Source organism: Rhinoderma darwinii, chromosome 7, assembly GCF_050947455.1.
Source record: "Rhinoderma darwinii isolate aRhiDar2 chromosome 7, aRhiDar2.hap1, whole genome shotgun sequence".
Taxonomy (NCBI): domain Eukaryota; kingdom Metazoa; phylum Chordata; class Amphibia; order Anura; family Rhinodermatidae; genus Rhinoderma; species Rhinoderma darwinii.
Window position 1 is genome coordinate 27,138,750 of NC_134693.1, and position 19,035 is coordinate 27,157,784.

Sequence of the window (19,035 nt, forward strand, 5' to 3'; positions counted from 1 at the left end):
AACTTATGGACTACAAAAGAAAAAACAAAACCCCCAAATTAAAAAATACAGATGGTTCTACTCTCCAGACGCATATGAGATTTATCTTCCAACTCAACAGTAAAACCTATGAAGTGCAAATTCAGTCAAGTGCTTGCTGTAAATCTAAACAAATGGCAGTAGCCAAAGATAAGGTCAAGTTCACATGTTTCGGATTTCACATGGATTTCCGGTCTGAAATCCATGTGAAATCTGCCTCCCATTCATTTCAAAGCCAAGACCACCTCACATTGATATCAGTGCGAAATACACGTCTATGTGCAGACATGGAAAAAATTCCCTGCCGAAAAAGCCGTCAGATTTCCACACGCAAATTAGCTGTACATCAAACTGCAAATCAGACACGTCTAAACATAGCCCAACATGGCTTAAAGTGCAAAGTATCTATCCAGCCTTTAGAAATAGAAGAGCACCTGATTATCTACTGTAATGGCTGCAACAACCTGTTAAGAGTTGTAGTCTCAGGCTGGGTTCACACGACCTATTTTCAGGCGTAAACGAGGCGTATTATGCCTCGATTTACGCCTGAAAATAGGGCTACAATACATCGGCAAACATCTGCCCATTCATTTGAATGGGTTTTCCGACGTACTGTGCCGACGACCTGTAATTTACGCGTCATTGTTTGACAGCTGTCAAACGACGACGCGTAAAATTACTGCCTTGTCAAAGAAGTGCAGGACACTTCTTTGGACGTAATTTGAGCCGTTTTTCATTGAATTCAATGAAGAACAGCTCTAAATTACGGCCGTCAATGACGCCTCGCAAAATGCGAGGACGAGCAATTACGTCTGAAATTACGGAGCTGTTTTCTCCTGAAAACAGCTCCGTAATTTCAGCCGTATCGGACGCTGCCGTGTGCACATACCCTCAGGCTGCAATCCACTGCAATAGTAGAGTATTCGGGAGTGCCCAGGACATCATGCTGGTCATGTACAGGTGGCCAGATTTCAGGTGACTCAGTAAGAGTTCAGTAAATCCAAGTCCTCTGTTGTAAGAACCACATGTGACTCTTTTGCAGGTTGAGAGGAAGTTGCATTTTCCAGGTGTTTTTCTTCCTTCGCCCTTTTTACGGGATAGTCTCCTGATTGAGATGCAGCTGGGGCAGGACTCTTCACTACCTCTGGTCTGCAGAACTGTAGGTGTTTTGTGGTGACGGTAGGTGTCTCATTTAACCTTGGTGTCTCCACATCTTCACGATTTTTTTTTTCTTTTCCATCTATAGGAGCAACACATTTTTTTCAAACAAATATTACATTTGTGACCAAGCCACGATTCGCAGCTTTGTTATGTATTTGTTTAAAATGCGACTATCCTTTATTATATTATTTAACGAGGTCAAAAATTCTTTGCTGATTAATTTCCGAATTAATCTTTATGGGGGTCAGAGATCTGTTTGATGCTCCAAATACTCTTCTTCCTTGCAAAAAGCTGTAAAGTAAATTCTGGCTGCCTGCAGCCACCACTAGGGGGACCTTACTGTATACAAGTTTATTATTAAGGTTAATGGGAGCTGCATAAATCCATCATGAGGGACACTCTGGGGTACATGGTGATGCATTACACCCAGATTGCCTCTTTGGTGGTGCCTGTTTCGTGTACTAGGTGTAAAGTTTTGCGTAAATATGAAAAGCTATTATCCTGTAGAATGTCGCATCGGCCCTGAGTCCCAGTAAAAGCACCATGGTATGTATATGTGTGAGTGTATAGACATCCAATTGTACTGAATTTCCAACAATCTAGCATCTCTACAGTCTGAGGATGCCCGATTATCAGAATTTTCCTGTATCTACTGTAGATTGATGTATATTTCAAATTTTTAATTTCTCAGAAATACTTACAGAATTGCTGGGCTGCTGTTCGGGATTTCATTATTTTCTTTGGTTTAATGGCAGACCGTACCAACTGATCCCACTGACAAAACAGCTAAAATACAAAAACATAATATTATAAAAAATAAAGTGGCTCTCCAAATTCTAACACTTACTGAGGCTCATCTCGCTAGCATACGTGCGGCAATTACCGGAAAAGCTTTTCACTGGTCTTTTAGATTATACCCAAACGATCATTGCTCTGAGGGAAATCATCCGAATATGCACAGACTTCCTGCTCAGATTATGCTTATACATAGCGCTCAATTGGAGCTCACACAGTTGCAATATAAAGTATAAAGGGGAGACAGAACTGCAGCCTGAGCCTCGGATTAGACAGGCGGTATGATTAAGACTACACTACACTTCCTTTACAGGCTACTATAAAGCCAAGATGCAGTCACTGATCATAGCTGTGCCCTAAAGGAGCGGAGCTAAAAAGCAGCCAATACCGTCAATTACAAAGTGTATCTTGAATCTGATCTAAGCTCAATATCAGGAGGATAGTTTATCTCGGAAAACCCCTTTAATATATTTTTTGTCTGTTTTATTTCTGCTTAGTTGTGAAGAGCTAAGTAAACAACATCACAATGCAAACCGGAGAGTGGCAGTAGAGTTTGCACACAGCTACCTGCTCGGCCCAGCCTTGAGTATTGCAATTCCCATGATCAAACTGGTTTAAAGGCTTCTTAGAATGGAGCAGGCCCACCCTTGTCTGTATTTTCTTACAGGTCGCAATGGGATCCTATAGGGAACAAAACATAATAGAGATATGTGAGATTTTTCAGGGTTTATGACTGTAGACCGAGTTTATTGGCAGAATGTTTTAAAGGTAATAGATGCCTTTGACATGGACAAAAATGAAATGAAAGTGAAAAAAGTTGAACTAAGTTTCAGGCTGCAATCTCCATTCCTTCATTAATTTTCAGACCCCCTGATATGCAGTTTGCAACCTGCTTCTAGTTTCAGACTTTTCTTATGTGGACATGTCCCCCCCAGTAATAGGTGCTGAATGTGAGGTGTGTGTCTCCAAGATGCTGCTGCCTTCACAAGCTCTCATGTATCAGCACAGCTACATTTCTGTACTGCTTTCTCCTTCTACAGCCCATGATGGATCTCTTCCCCCTTGTGCTGACAGACACGGATGCTAAGGAGTTGTAATTTCCTTTTCCCCTCCCCTGCAGAGTGTGTCATGAGTGCTCTTCTCTCTCTTTACATAGATACACAGCCTTTATGTTTCACAACCTCCCCCTGTGCTTTCTCCCCCATCTACACTTTTATACAGTTTAGCCTGTGTGATCTGCCCTGCCTGAACACTTGGGTGTTTTGCTCCCTCTTCATGCTCTGATCTGCAGTGTACAACCACCTCCCCACCCTGCTGCTATCTCCGACACGGAGAGAAGGGACGACGACGACGACGAGAGAGCAAGAAGCGGTGTGCTGTCGGATTTATCTCAGAAGCAGCAGTACAACCGGCCATGTGCAGAGCAAGCGTAATCTCGCTGTAAATGACAGGTTACAGGGAGATTACGCTTTGCTCTGCTGTAAGTACCAAACAAACGTTAGCGAAGTGCAGGGATTGTGAATAGACGTCCCGTCCTGGCTGGAAGGAATGTCTATTCACTGTCTAAACACTTCAGTAACGTTAATATGTCAGTATAAGACAGCACATAGTGAATAACACAGTGTCACTATGCGCTGTCTAAATGAATGGAGAGAAGTGCATGACGCTAATTGGTCACTGATTGGTCAGCGTCATACACTCCCCTGTACAACACCCTCTTGGTCTAATGTAAAAACACGCCCAGTTGGGCATTAAGAAACTCATTAGCATAAAGCTAAAATCGCTCCTAATGAGGTGAAAATAGATTGTTTTTCTAAATAAAAAGCACTGCTGTCACCTACATTATAGCGCCCATCTCCTTATGTAGGAGACAGGGCACTTATAATGTGGTGACAGAGCCTCTTTAAAGCAAAGGGAAGTTCTGTTTTCAATCAGATCTGGCCAAAATGTGAGCAATTAATCACAAGTTTATGATGAGATATTTTACCTGCACACCTGTATCAGAAACGTCCAGGAACTTAAGCTGTTTAAATACAAGCAGGAACGTCACCCCCGTCTCAGTGATCTCTGGATTACCTACAGAAGAGACAGTAAAAGTTGAGCAAAGATGGACACGTAGCTTGACAGATTGTTAAAAATCTATATGCGCAATTCTTCTCTGCAACATGTATTTTTCTGAAGACTGAACCTCTCCTTAGTTGTATTAATACAAAAGATTGACTATATATTTTACATAAATTTCACTGCATAAAAATGGGAGAAACTAACGAAAAGCAGTGGATGCGCAAGGACTTTCATGTGAATGGCACAGAACCGACACTTCACGATTTTCTGCTAGATTGTTTATTTCCAACTTTCATGTTTTTCTGCCATCTAAAGTATGATAGGATTCTGATGATTTATAGATTACAATATAATTTTGCAGAGGCTAAACCAGAAATACCCGTTTTAGGTAGAACATGCTACCAAGGTATACATTGTGCTTCTGACATACAGTATTACACGTGGACTTGTCAGCAAGTGTTATAATAAAAAAAAAAAATGAATCTGCACAACTGAGTCACCAGTAAGTCACATACATGAGGACCTCTGTATACCTACATCTATAGTGACAACCCCTGCTCAATATCAGTTGCCTTGTGGGATTTTTAAGCAGCTGACCTGATGTAATAGAGAGCAGAGCTTTCTTTCCTGTAAGCGAGCCCTCAATACCGCCCTATATTGCTAGGATTACAATTTTTTATATATATATAATCACATCTGCATAAATTGTAATACATAAATATCCAAAATATTAATAATGTGTGAGAGGTCTATCCACCCAAACCCGGACAGTACAAACAAGACGCTTACATGACATGTCTAGATGTGTCAGTTTCTTAAGGCCTCTTTGCAGCACTCGGACAGGAGCCGTCAGCTTTCTGACCCCAATATCAGATAGACAGTTATCCTTTAAGTAGAGCTCCCTCAGGCTGCGGAGACAGAAGCATGAAAACCGATAACCAGTTATACTGGCCACAGACATAAGTAAGGTCATACAATTCCCTGTTTCCAACCGCATTATTAATAAAAAAAATTCTAAAAGTAGGGAACATCTTTACTATTTACAGAATAGCACATGGCTTTTCATTACCAGGTTAAATCTGCATCAGGTAAAGTGGAAGAACAATTACCATACCTGTCCAAAGCCTCAGAGGAAAGGTGTGGAAACAGCTCATGTTCATCCCCCAGTTTACAACATGACAAGTCCAAACTGTGAAGACCTTGAAATGATTTGATCTCCTCCAACTTCTCAGAAACCAACAAGTACCTGTGCAACATTTACAACAATGATTATTTTATATATATACACACAATGCATTCGGAAAGTCTTCAAACCCTTTCCATTTTTTAACATTTTGTTGAGGCCTTGTGCTAAATTTTAAAAAAAAATCTAGTTTTTCCCAATCATTCTGTGCTCAACAATCCATAATGACAAAGTGAAATCAGAATGTTAGTAATCTTTGCGAATTTATTGAAAATAAAAAACTAAAATATTGCATTGACATAAGTCCTCAGACCCTTTACTCAGGACTTAGGTGATGAGCAGTGCCTGGTTTCCTGCAGACATGACGCTAAGGCTGGGTTCACACGAGCATGTTCGGTCCGTAATGGACGGATGTATTTCGGCCGCAAGTCCCGGACCGAACACAGTGCAGGGAGCCGGGCTCCTACCATCATAGTTATGTACGACACTAGGAGTCCCTGCCTCGCTGCAGGACAACTGTCCCGTACTGTAATCATGTTTTCAGTACGGGACAGTAGTTCCACGGAGAGGCAGGGACTCCTAGCGTCGTACATAACTATGATGCTAGGAGCCCGGCTCCCTGCAGTGTGTTCGGTCCGGGACTTGCGGCCGAAATACGTTCCGTCCATTACGGACCGAACATGCTCGTGTGAATCCAGCCTTAGAATTGAGCCAAAAAATTTCAATTCTGGTTTCATCAGACCACAGAATCTTGTTCCTCAGAGTCTGAGAGTCCTTTAGGTGCTTTTTTGCAAACTCCAGGCAGCCCTTCATTTGTCTTTTACTAAGGAGAGGCTTCTTTCTGGCCACTCTGCCATAAAGCCCGGATTGGTGGAGGGCTGCAGTGATGGTTGACCTTCTGGAAGTTTCTCCCATCTGCACACAGGATCTTTGGAGCTCAGCCAAAGCAACCATTGGGTTCTTGGTCACCTCTCTTACCAAGGCCCTCCTCCACCAATTACTTAGTTTGGTGGGGCGGCCAGCACTAGGAAGAGTCCTGGTTGTTCCAAACTTTGCCATTTAAGAACAATGGAGGTCACAGTGATCTTGGGAACTTTCAGTGCAGTAGAATTTTTTTTGTACCCTTCTCCAGAGCTGTACCTCCACACAATCCTGTCTCTGAGCTCTACAGGCTTGGTGGCTTGGTTTTTGTGAGAATTTATATAGACAGGAATGTGTCTTTCCAAATCACGTCCATTCAAATGAATTTACCACAGGTGAAGTCCAAATAAAATGTAGAATCATTTCATAGACGATCTAGGGAAATGGGAGGCCCACAGAGCAGAATTTCAAGTGTCATAGCAAAGGGTCTGAATACTTATGTCCATGCGGAATTTGAGTTTTTCATTTTCAATAAATTTGCACAAAATTTCAAAAATTCTGTTTTCATTTTGTCATTATGGGGTATTGAGTGCAGAATGATTTATTTTTTATTTTAGCACAAGGCCTCAACATAACAAAATGTGAAAAATTTACCCAAAGGGTCTGAAGACTTTCCGAATGCACGGTATGTAATGTAGTAATGTGGAGAAAACCATAAAAGCAGGAAAAGCCTTAGTTTATGGAGTTGAGTGCAAATTTTCATCAGGGGGTCGGAGTTATATTAGCAATTTAGAGTTCTACATGTGCCCACTTATTTAAACCTTTTTTTTAATGAAAGGATTTCCCTTTTAAAAATTAAGAACTAGTAGTTTCTTGTGAGTATCAGAGTCAAGTACTACTAAAGGGAAGGTGTCGCGAAAAAAAAATTTTTAATATAAATTTGCTTTTAGTATGTTATTATAATAAATTTTATTTATTTGTGTTTTACTTTTTTCTTTCTTTTACTTCACTATAGTGGATGCCATTTTTTTTTTCATCTCTGTATGTGTCGATTAACGACACATACAGAGATGGAATATGGCACATACAGCCCCATAGAGAATGCGAACGGGAGCCGTTCCATTCACCATAGCGTACGCCGTCTGTGTGGGAACGGCGCATGCGCCGCTCCCACACAGTTCAAAAGGAAGGTCTTCGGCAGAGCGACATCCGGCGCCATTTTCATGTGGACCGGAAGCCACAGACGGACAGTAAGATGACTACTTCCGGTCGCAGCTTCCGGACATATGTTCCAGGCAGCGAAGACGCGAGGAGTAGGATCGGAGGCAGCAGCGGCGGCGGCAGGAGCAGGTAAGTTATGTTTGTGTATGTGATGTGTGTATTATGTTCGTGTTATACTGTCTGATTACCACTGTATCTAATCCTCCTACACTGTGTGCTGCCATTTTCTGAGCGAATGCACAGTGTAGGAGGATTAGAAGATTCAACCCCCTCCTTCTCCTGGCACTAGCCAGAATAAGGGAGGGGGGATTGTGTGAGGACACTAGAGCGTGTGTGTCTACACCAAATTTGCAGCATAAAGCAATGAGGTTGCTTTACGACATTGCAATGCTGCAATTTTTGGAATTGCTCCCTCTAGTGACCAGCACATGGAAATGTTATAAATTAGAATCTAATTTATAATATTTCCTGACTTGTGAAAAAAATCAAAAAAATTAAAATAATGTTTAATCACTTAAATACTAACTGTTTAACTGAAAATAAAAAATTTCTAGTGAGACATTCCCTTTAAGTAGTGCACAATTCCAGAACCACCTTCATCAATGTTAAGTGATTCTCCTTAAATGTCATAGTGCTTCCTAGTTATAAAACCTATATACATACTTGCCCCGCAGACACAGTGATGATAGCATCAAATCTCCATAAGCCTCTGTAAATTTGCGAAGGGCTACAAGGCCACTCTGGGGATGGCAGAACTGCTGCCTGGCTTCTGCAGCTGTGAATAGTCTCTCTGCAACTTGTTCAGGAAATCCAAGCAGGGAGTCCACATGTTGAATATTATCCGCAATGAGATCAAGAGCCAAAGTGAACAAGGGCTTAGCGGAGTAACGTAAGCTCCCCTGCTCGGTGTATGTAAAAATAAATGGCTTCTCTTTAGGTTTACAAGTGTCCCCTTGTTTAAGACACAGTTCCACCGAAAAACCTTTGGAGAAGAGTCTAACAGGAGGAGTCCTAATCTGGGTACAATGAGATCCTGCCAAAAACAGCTGACCTTTTTCCCGCACATAGACAGGCCCGGTGTCTTCATTTCCCTGAAATTCTGAAGACTGTGACATCTGCAAGAAATGGGATAAAAAAAAAAAGAATTATTGTTATAAGAGAATGATTTATAACAATCGAGACTCTCATTTACTTAAAATACTCAGCTTTTTACCAATTGCATTGCGTTTTTTGTATACAGTGACAACAGGATGGTCTGGTGGTTTTCTGAATCATGGTTTTGCACCGCTGCCATAGAAATCTGCTGTGCCTACAGTTTTATGCCTTAAAGGGGTCATCTAGTTTCGAAAACCTATGTCGTATACTGTATCCTATTAGGGAATTCTGATCAGGATCTTCATCTCTTGGCCAGAGTAGAGAGTAGTTAAAAAGAGTGTCCCTTGCTCTGGAGGACCCGTCCTGTCCTGCATTGCACCCATTGATTTCAATGGACACTGTGTAATACTTTGTTTCCCCTGTGGTGGCGCTGCAGGGACATTAAACACTTAATGTTAGGTTTCTTTACATGTAACAGTTGATCGATGGGGGTCCCAGAAGGGGGACACTTTGTGATGAGATTATTGGCAAAAGATCTTTCTAACAAATAGAGATAGTCCAAAGCGCACAACTACTTTATGAATGCTTCCTCTTCAGACGGTGGATCCTAAAGAACATGTCAATATGTTAAGCATATGCATAAGCTTTTCAGTACTGAATATATTTCGAGTATGTTCCATTTATTATAAAGTATATAGAAACACGGTTTTACTTTGTGATATACTTATTCTTGAGAGGGACTGCGACTACATGGATGCTCTTTTTGTTTACATATAACGTATCCATAGACAAGGTCTGCGTACATAGAGCTGATGTCTCGGAGATCTTCTCTCGAGGACACAAGATTGTTCTGGCCTAATCACAGATTTATGGTTGTATCAATTAAATTTCATCTCTATGACCTGCTTTATCCAGATATTTGGAGGACAGTAGAATTTTCTAATATACTACACGAAGGTTTTCACCTGAGTTTTTATTTTACATAAATCTGATTAATAAATCTAGATCATATAGGAAAATGTATGGTTTCAGTACCGACCAGCTTCTTTGCCCCCTGTGTGCATCAGCTTAGCGCCATTTCAGTCTTGAGCTGAAGACCCTAGGAATCAGTGACAGCCTAGTTGCTGGGGAAACCTGCTGTCCCCTATCTTGGACAGCCTTATTAATCAGATTTTTCTAAAAAATAATTACATTTAACTGGAAAACGTCAATTTTTGAATGCCTAATAACTTAAATGCAGGGAAGTAAGATCAGTGCTCGATTTCACATCAGATAACAGCACTTTTGTAAAGTTTTAAAAAGCAGTATAATAACAATGAGACTATTTTCTAGCACGGTATAATTTTGTTTTAGTAGCTCAGTTATAATAACAACATAAGTATGTGTGTGTGTGTGTGTGTGTGTCCCTCCGCGTACACTTCTGAGATTACATTCACCTCTGTCCCCGGTTACACAGCCTTCCGGAACCTTTGTCACTCGGAACGTTTCTCGACGTCTCAAAGACCAACTGCACGTGCACTTCCGGGTTATGTGGTATCACTTCCGGAAGTTGCTCCCGGTTTCCTAGTAACAGTATATCAACAAGACGAGAATCTATATATGATATGAGTCCCTTGATGCCGATGACATGACCCGGGCGGGTAACCTGTGTCTGAGCTCGGTGGGAGCGCTGGTGTCTCTGGCCACTTCCAGCGATGAGAGACACCCGGCCGAGCACATTATTGACGGGTGAGCTGTGCAAAAACCTAAATTCTTTAGGGAGGACGTTGCTGTAATATGTGCCCCTTATAATGGACGTCATGTATAAAACGTTGTGCAGGCATATGTCGGAGCAGTTGCCTATAGCAACTAATCAGATAACATTAGTCTTATATAGTGCAGTTCCGAAAATGGTGCGTTGCTATGGTTACTGCTCAACTTTTTGTCTGCACGAAGCTTCATATTTGTTTTGGGGGTAAGTATTTATTTTGTGGGGTGGCGTTGAAATGCATTGCACAATAATAATAAAAATAATTTTATGCCCTGAATCGTTCTCTGTTATCAGCAGCCCTATTATAGAACCCAAAAATTATTTTGTTTTTTAATCTTTTTTAACCTCTTTAATTTGGACATATTTTGTTGCCACTAAATGACAGAATTTCTGCCCCTCTTTCTAGAAATCCAGAGACATTTTGGACAACAACAGGAATGTTTCCTCAGGAATTCATTATCAGTATGAATGGCTTACAGAAGATCGGAAAAATCCTCATTGAGAGTTCATTAAGTAAGTTCTTCAGCCCAGGCCTGTTCTCATCTGCTTTGGAGGCTCCATTAGGGGTCTCCGTCACAGAACTGGACGAAAACACCAGAAACAATAGCGAAGCGTGCTGCGCTATTGTTTCTGGTAAAACGACTAAAACCCTGGCGGAAACCCAATGGAACCCATATAAGTCAATGGCTTCCGTCGGTCGCAGATGGTGCCCGTCATACAATGGAAGCGGGGCTTCTGTTGTTTTCATAGTTCTGCTCCTCTGACGGAGCAGAACAACGGAATCACAGATGTTGAACGAGGTCTTAGTCCTTATTGGGATTCTATAGGAAACACAGGCTATACAGAGAGTCAATGCGCATGTGCAGCCAACTCTTTCTGTCGGGACTGGGCAACGTTGTTGCGATAAGTGGCAGGCTCCAACAAATCAAATTAAAATGCCATGAATGTTATTTGTGAAAACAAATGTTTTATGTTGTACCTGTTAAAGGGATTGTCTTATCAGAGGCAACCCCTTTCATGTTGCAGTTGTCGCATTTTCCGGCACCCCTGGCAAACAGCTTATAATGCTGGGAGAAGCCTCCTCTGTCCACACAGCGATCGCTGGAGGGGAAATGTAGTATTATATTGTGGCCATTCAGCTGAATGTCCGTCTATGTAATACATGGACAGTTTGAGTCTGCCAGAGATGAAGCTGCTGTATGATGGCCATATGGACAGAGGTTGTGTGCATGAGGAATACAGAGTGATGGTGCTATGACATGTGACAGTGCTGCCACACAGTGGTATAAAGAAGTAATGCAGGAGTGCTTTAACCAAGATTTTAGCTATTCTAGCTGCGATCATTGTGGCACATGCATTAAAAGGGTCATTTCTGCCAGCAAAAATGGTGCAAAACTTACCAGTCACAGGACGTGCACCATATGTACACAGACTGAGCGGTATGATAATTTGGTGCAAGTGTAATCACATGTCACATCTGCAACATTTTGCTCCTTTTGAAAGATTTATCTACAATGTATAACTGGTCTGAACCGGTGTCTGCTGCACTATGGTTTTTTGGAAATTACGCATGTTTGTTACAAATTATACCATACCCCAAACTAAAAACTGCCAGACAAAGGGAAACATGCAAAAATGGCAGCCAGTTGCAGTAGTAGAGACAGTCAGAGCAGAAAACAATTCTAAAGTACATGGCAAGTCAATAAATCTCATTTCTCTATTCGTCTATATGATGCTGATGTCCCGCGATACCTTCGACCTATGTGTAATTTTCTCTTTTGATTCTTCTCTAGTACGCAGCTTAAACATTTTTACCAGTACATCCAAAGAACCAACAAACTTTGAGCCATGCGTGGAGAGAGGTGAGAGCTGCCATGTTTATTCTACTTAAGACGTACCTCCGGTATTGCAATGATTTCCCTCACAGGCATTATAACAGTTCCTCTATCAATACCACAACGTGTCAGTTTTGTTAGTCACCATTTATTTATGATGACGAGGTGACAGTTTGCCGTCTGTTGCTAAGGAGCATCTGACACAATTTTAAGTGTTCTGCGGTAAATATCAGCAAAAGTGTAGTTATGCTGTAAAGGTCTTTGTCAAACCTAAGAGCTTAAACCTGATACACAATGCATTGTGTATATTTTCTTATGTACATGTTTCTGAACCCTGTATAGTATTGAGTACTATCATTATATAATGTGACTTTTCTTAATTCCAGAATTTGAACATGTGGAAGGACAGTACCAATCAGAGGAGATCACTGTAAGTATGAAACCACGAACAGTGTTCCGGGCCAGACTTTAAAGGCTATGTACACCTTTAAAAGGCAATTTATTTATTTTTAAATAAAAAGGTTAGTCAGTGTGATTGGTGCAACTTTCTAAATGGTTTAAAAAAAAAAAATGTTTTACATTTTAAGATACAGCTGCTCTGTATTCTCTATACATAACAGCTGTATCTAGATCTAAATCCTGCTCCTGTCAGGTCCGCGGGACCGACGGGTTCAGTGACAGCGGGTCCTGTGTCTCTGACACGCAGGATCCACCTCTAATCTATCACATCTAAGTTCATAACTTAGATGTGATAGATTACAGGTGGATCACGCAGGACCCGCTGTCACTGTACACATCAGGTCCGTGGGACTGATGGATTCAGGTCATAGCAAACGATACAGCTGCTCTCTATAGAGAATACAGAGCAGCTGTATCTCAAAAAGTTAATCTAATTTTTAATAAAAACTATATAGAAAGTTGCACTAATCACACTGATTCACCTTTTTATTAAATAAACAATTGCCCTTCAAAGGTTTACAAAGCCTTTAAAGGTTGTCATCATCCTCATTTTCTGTTCCTCCACTGGTTTGCCCTGGCATCATGTGAATTTGTGTGGGCTTTGTGCAGAGGAGATGTGGAGGACATTGAGCTTTGATGGAGATAGAAGTTATAAACTGCCCAAGTTTGGGCCTGTTCACATCAGCGTCACCCTTCCGTTCATGGGTTCCGCTAGACCTTTACGCCGGGGGAACCCATGAACGAAAGGGCAAGCGGAAACCATAGTTTCCGTTTGCATTACCATTGATTGCAATAGTGAAGCTTCCGTTTCAAATGGTTACCGTTTGCCTTTCCGTTTATGGGTTCCTCAGATGGAAAGGTCTAGCGGAACCACCCATGAACGGAAGGGTGACGCTGATGTGAACACAGCCTTAAGCAGATTGATGTGTGCTTATATTTTGTTGGAATTTATAAAGCTGTATGTTATATATATTTTTTTTTTCTCTAAAAATAATCAAACTTTAAGAAAAAAATAGGAAAAGCTTTTGGTAAAGCTTTATTTAGTTAAACTAATCAGGGGTGCAATCAGCACCAGGCATTTAAATGGGTTGCCCACTTTCAGCAAATGAATGTTATTTTTGGTATAATTTAAAGTTACAATGTTCCAATATACTTTCTGAATATGCCGGGGTCATGCTGGGAAATGCTTGAAACAATAGGAAATGTTGTTGACATTCTAAACATTGTAACTCAAAAAACTTTAAATTCTTTCCAACAGGTTCCTGGGGTGCAGGCAGTTCATTTGCGCTTTGTGATCCTCTCCGGATACGATCATTTTGTCTCCGTGCGCAGTGTATCGGCAGAGAGCGTAATATAAACTCATTGTATCAGATGATCCGTGTAAAGGACTTATCCAGAAACACATGATTCAAGATGTTACTCATCCTCCGAGGACCCGGCAATGTTTTCTGAAATAAGGGGAAGATTTGGAATCACAATTTATATCTGCAGACGCATACATTCATTATATTGTACGATGGATAAATAGATTATATTGTGTGTAGTTGCAAATAAAATATATCAAGATGCCATGTTTCATGTGAGAAGGCCTGTGGGCACCACCATGATGCTCATTGAAGGGAGGGAATTATATGTATGTAGCCAGGCAGCCCATATAAATGAAGGAGTTTAATGGTAGCCGGGACTAATGTGGCTGTGGAATATGGTGGCGCTATAAACTAACTAATATGATCTGTGCCCTGAGAGGTTAAAGACCGAGCAGTATTATAGTGACACACAATGCAATTTCTTAGGTATAGTTCTGGCCTGTCTTGGGTCCCCAACCCAAAAGTCAAGCAAGGACTATCGAGATAGGCTGCCATTTTTGGCCCCTGAGAGTTGCTACCCCAAATAGGAGTCCGTGCGGTGAGTAAGGGTATGTTCACACGCAGTGACCAAAAACGTCTGAAAATATTTTCAGACGTTTTTGTAGCAACTCGCATTTTTCGCGCCGTATTTTACGGCCGTTATTGGAGCTGTTTTTCAATGCAGTCAATGAAAAATGGCTCCAAAAACGGCCCAAGAAGTGACATGCGCTTCTTTTTCGCGGGTGTCTTTTTACGCGCCGTATTTTGACAGCGACACCTCTTGGAAACAGAACACCATAAAACCCATTGAAAGCAATGGGCAGAGGTTTGTAGGCGTAATGGTGATGTTTTTTCAGGCGTAATTCGAGGAGTAAAATGCCCAAATTACGTCTGAAAACACTGCGTGTGAACATACCCTAAAGCTTCTAGCTCGACAAAGGACTCCCGTATCTAGGATCTGGTTATTAGTATTTAGGGGCTATTTTCATAAAGGGGTTGTCCAAGACAATCCCTGTCCATATACCCTATTAGGGCACATGGATATCCTAGAGGGGGTTCCCCAGCTCAGGAGCCACCTCTATGAGTCAGAACAGTAAGTCGCTCTGTAAAAGCCATTCATTTGAATGGCTGCCATGTAATCCTACATTTTACCTTCAGCAGCCAGGGAAATGCTTGGCTGGCTGCAGCTTACCTCAGCAAAATCAGCGGTGGTTACTTTCTGAAAGGGGTTCTCTCTCATTATACAACTGCTTTAATAGCCATGCATGTTGCATTTATAAAAGGTTAGGCTGGATTCACACGAGCACGTTCGGTCCGTAAAAAACGGAACGTATTTTGGCCGCAAGTCCCGGACCGAACACAGTGCAGGGAGCCGGGCTCCCAGCATCATAGTTATGTACGACGCTAGGAGTCCCTGCCTCGCTGCGGGACAACTGTCCCGTATTGTAATCATGTTTTCAGTACGGGACAGTAGTTCCACGGAGAGTCAGGGACTCCTAGCATCGTACATAACTATGATGCTAGGAGCCCGGCTCCCTGCAGTGTGTTGCGGCCGTCCGTCCTTTACGGACCGAACATACTCGTGTGAATCCAGCCTTACTTCCATGTATAAGTAAGTTCTGGGTAGAAATCGACCTTAAAGGCTATGTACACCTTTGAATGGATTTTTTTTCTATTAACCCTTTCAGGACCAGACTAATGTTTCATTTTTATGCTTTTGTTTTTTCCTCCCCGCATTCAAAAGGTCATGACTTTTTTATTTGACACAGCCATATAAGGGCTTAATTTTTATGGGACAAATTGTACTTTCTAATGGTACAATTTCATATTATCTGTAATGTACTGGGAAGCTGGAAAAAAATTCAGAGTGGGGTGGAATTGGGGAAAAAAACCAGCAGTTCCTCCATTTTCTTATGGGTTTCGTTTTTACAGTGTTTATCGTACGGTGAAAATGATACGTTATCTTTATTCTGCGGGTTTGTACGATCACGGTGATACCAAATTTATAGAGTTTTTGTTATGTTTTTGTACCTTTTTAAAAAAATAAAATAAAAAAAATGAAAATAATTTTTTTTTCTGCATCGCCATTTTGTGACCCCCCCATAACTTTTTTTTTTATATTTTTGTGTACAGAGCTGTGTAAGGCGTCTTTTTGTATGTGGAAAGAAGTAGTTTTTTAATACGATTTTGGGGAATCTCTGACATTTCGATCACTTTTTATTAAATTTTTTTGTGGGATTTGAAGTGGCAAAGTGTGATTCGGCCATTTTGACCTTTTTTCCCACAACGGCAGTCTCCGTATTGGTTACATTTTTTAAATATTTTTATAGTTCGAACATTTTCGGACGTGGGGATACCTAATGTGCTTATGTTTATTTTTGTTTATTTCTTTTTATATGTGATCTAGGGAAAGGGGGGGGTGATTAGAATTTTTTTTAAAAAACTTTTATTTAGCCCCCTAGGGGGCTTGAACCTGCAATCATTAGATCGCTTATGCCATAGACTTCAATATCACAATATTGCAGTCTATGGCAAAATTAGTGTGTATCAATAGCAAATTTCCTCTAGCAGGGCTGGGAGCTTTCACAAGGCTCCCAGCTGCTAGTGGAGTACACTGGCTCCCGCGTGAAAGGGAAATTATTCTGATCACAAGCATTGCCGCTGGGTTCCTGCTGTGCTACACAGCAGAGACTCGGCGGCTATGGCGCCCGCTCTGCCTGTGTGCGGGTGCCGTATTTAAATACCCTTTAATGACGCGAATCTACAGATTAGCGACGTGAAAGGGCTAAATCACATTTTTGGATGGGCTAAAGGATATTTCTAATTATTACATTTTTGTAATTTTTTTTTTACTTGTTACGACACCGCTTCTATGTATCCTGTATACAGACCATTCTATGTTCCCTCTCAGACCATACCGTCAGTTCAACTGAACTGACAGCTGCTGGGAGCAGGTTCTGTGTGTCTCTGACACACAGGATTCACCTAACATTGATGACGTCTAACTTACATATGCTCGATATTAGGTGGATCCCGTGTGTCAGAGACACCCAGGACCTGCTCTCAGCCGAATCGGCTTGGAGAGAGCGATACAGCCTTTATGTATACAGGATACATAGATAGATAGAATCTGTATCGTAAAAAGTAAAGTGGTTTAAAAAAAAAATAAAAGTCAATTTGAAAAGTGCTTGAAAACACAAAACATTGGATCAATGAAAAAATAATAATTCCAATCAAAAATGCACATAGCCATTAAATGAGTTTTCCTAACTGGACAACAACATTTTTAAGGCGACCTGCTGCAGTAATCATCTGATCACCGTCATGGCTGGGGGAAGCTGTGTGCCGACTCCGATGTCTGCTGCAGAGAATACAAAACCGTAACCGTGTGAATTCAGACTAGAATAAGTTTTCATTTTCCATTTTACTCTTATAGGTCCACTTAGAAAAAAGGCAGCAAATAATCCATTTTTTTTTTTCTAATTGCCATAGTCAGGCTGGGTTCTCACACCCTATTTACGGACGTAATTTGGGCGTTTTAACCTCGAATTACGTCCGAAAATACGGCACCAAAGCGTCGGCAAACATCTGCCCATTCATTTGAATGGGCTTTACGATGTTCTGTGCCGACGGTCATTTTTTTACTCGCCGCTGTCAAAAGACGGCGCGTAAAAAAGATGCCCGCGTCAAAGAAGTGCCTGTCACTTCTTGAGACGTAATTGGAGCCGTTTTCCATTGACACCATAGAAAAACAGCTCCAATTACGTCCGTAATGGACGCAGCGAAAAGCGCCTGCACATGCCATTACGTCTGAAATGCCGGAGCTGTTTTCTCCTGAAAACAGCTCCGTAATTTCAGCCGTAACGGAGGCTGCCGTGTGAACATACACTTAGAGTCGGGAAGCAACTGCCCCATAGTTTTTTTTTTGCCTTCCTCTGGATCAACGCAGCGCATGATCATACTCGGCTGAGCGTGCATGTTTATGTCAATGGGGAGAGGAAGACAAGCCGCCACCAGACACTTCTGACAGCCGCTTATTTTTTGACAGGACAACCACTATTAAAATAAAGCCTGATCGCCACAGTTCCGGTTTCCCTAAACCCTAACGATTAGTTGTTATCGCTGGGGGAAGCTGCGTCATACATTTCCACTGAAAATGTCTGCTACAGGAGAAACGTGGCATCAAATGGATGATCGGCTATGTACATGGCTTTCCATTCTGGCACAATGAGGAGGGTCCCAAGTGGGGGATTCCCCCTTTATGACGTCTATGTACAGGGGTTAATGTGAGATTTCAGGCTAGGAAGCGGGGTATGTTTTTTTGACCCCATTGGTTCAGCTGTACTATTTCATGTTTAGCCGACATCTCACCGTTCACTGCTGGGAATGAGCCATATATACATTAATCTTGTTTATTATAGTTATAGGGATATATTATGCTTAGACTTTGTTCACATTGGCATCTTGTTGTCTGTTTTTTACAGGATACATGACAGATCTGTCTTTATTCACACTACAGTTTTTCAAAACCGATTTGCTCCTGTTTTCACGGTACTCTCCTAGACTTGAGTCTTTTGAGGGATCCGGGAAAACGGGCAAAAATAGGACATGTCCTATTTTTTCCTCGAGCCGTTCACAAGGTCCATTAAAAAAAAAAAAAAAAAAAAACAGCCATGTGAATAGCCCCATAGACATGTCAGATTATCCCTGTCGTCTGAATAGGGACTAATGATCTATTTTTATTTTTTTATTAGTCATATTTTTTTAATCTCGACATTTTGGGGTACATATAATGTATTAACTTTTACTATTTTTTGGGGATGGAATGGGAAAAAAACAGCAATCTCGCCATTGTTTTTTAAGATTTTATTTTATGGCGTCCACCGTGCACTATAAATATGGTCACTTTATTTTGTGGGTCGTGACGATTACGGCGATACCAACTTTATATATCTTTTTTATGTTCTACTACTTATTCTAGAAAAACGTTTTTTTTTTTTTTTATACGAAATATTTTTTTTGGTGTCACCGCATTACAAGACTCATAACATTGTTATTTTTCTGTCTACATCGCTGTAAGAGAGCTTGTTGTTTGTGGGATGACTTGTAGTTTTCATTGGAAACATTTTGGGGTACATACGACTTCTTCATTACTTTTTATTTATTTTTTACAGAGATGGTATCAACAAAAAACAGCTATTTTGGCGGGCTTTTAAAGTTTTTTTTTAGTGCGGCGTTTTCAGTGTG

General features: G+C 41.1%; 2 protein-coding genes across 4 annotated transcripts; one reads left to right on the forward strand and one right to left on the reverse strand.

Moving 5' to 3' along the window:
- Positions 1-704: 704 nt before the first annotated feature.
- On the reverse strand, positions 705-10,903 carry LRRC42 (leucine rich repeat containing 42). Of its 3 annotated transcripts, none has more exons than XM_075833036.1 (8): positions 9,835-10,903; positions 7,967-8,418; positions 5,153-5,284; positions 4,828-4,946; positions 3,962-4,050; positions 2,542-2,655; positions 1,881-1,965; positions 705-1,258 (listed from the first exon to the last, which is right to left on the reverse strand). In XM_075833036.1, the coding sequence occupies exons 2-8, from the start codon at positions 8,416-8,418 to the stop codon at positions 999-1,001; spliced, it is 1,251 nt and encodes a 416-aa protein (XP_075689151.1). In that variant the 5' UTR covers positions 9,835-10,903; the 3' UTR covers positions 705-998. The 3 variants fall into 3 exon arrangements, with proteins under 3 accessions (XP_075689151.1, XP_075689152.1, XP_075689150.1); XM_075833037.1 differs by having other exon boundaries at positions 9,815-10,903; XM_075833035.1 differs by lacking the exon at positions 9,835-10,903 and adding an exon at positions 8,517-9,187.
- IFT25 (intraflagellar transport 25) lies at positions 9,908-14,009 on the forward strand. The gene is made up of 5 exons (XM_075833038.1): positions 9,908-10,126; positions 10,555-10,661; positions 11,942-12,010; positions 12,370-12,413; positions 13,701-14,009. Exons 1-5 carry the CDS (start codon positions 10,026-10,028, stop codon positions 13,797-13,799), a joined length of 420 nt encoding a protein of 139 aa, XP_075689153.1. The 5' UTR covers positions 9,908-10,025; the 3' UTR covers positions 13,800-14,009.
- The last annotated feature ends 5,026 nt before the right edge of the window (positions 14,010-19,035 follow it).

Excerpts from the sequence above, each read along its gene's own strand:
- LRRC42 (XM_075833035.1), bottom strand. The coding sequence starts at position 8,597 with ATGGCAGCGGTGCAAAACCATGATTCAGAAAACCACCAGACCATCCTG. Across the intron at positions 5,285-7,966 it reads TCACTGTGTCTGCGGGGCAA|GTACTTGTTGGTTTCTGAGA; the intron begins GTATGTATATAG and ends AATGTTGCACAG. Across the intron at positions 1,259-1,880 it reads AACAGCAGCCCAGCAATTCT|ATGGAAAAGAAAAAAAAAAT; the intron begins GTAAGTATTTCT and ends TTGCTCCTATAG.
- IFT25 (XM_075833038.1), top strand. The coding sequence starts at position 10,026 with ATGACCCGGGCGGGTAACCTGTGTCTGAGCTCGGTGGGAGCGCTGGTG. Across the intron at positions 10,127-10,554 it reads GCCGAGCACATTATTGACGG|AAATCCAGAGACATTTTGGA; the intron begins GTGAGCTGTGCA and ends CCCTCTTTCTAG. Across the intron at positions 10,662-11,941 it reads CCTCATTGAGAGTTCATTAA|TACGCAGCTTAAACATTTTT; the intron begins GTAAGTTCTTCA and ends ATTCTTCTCTAG.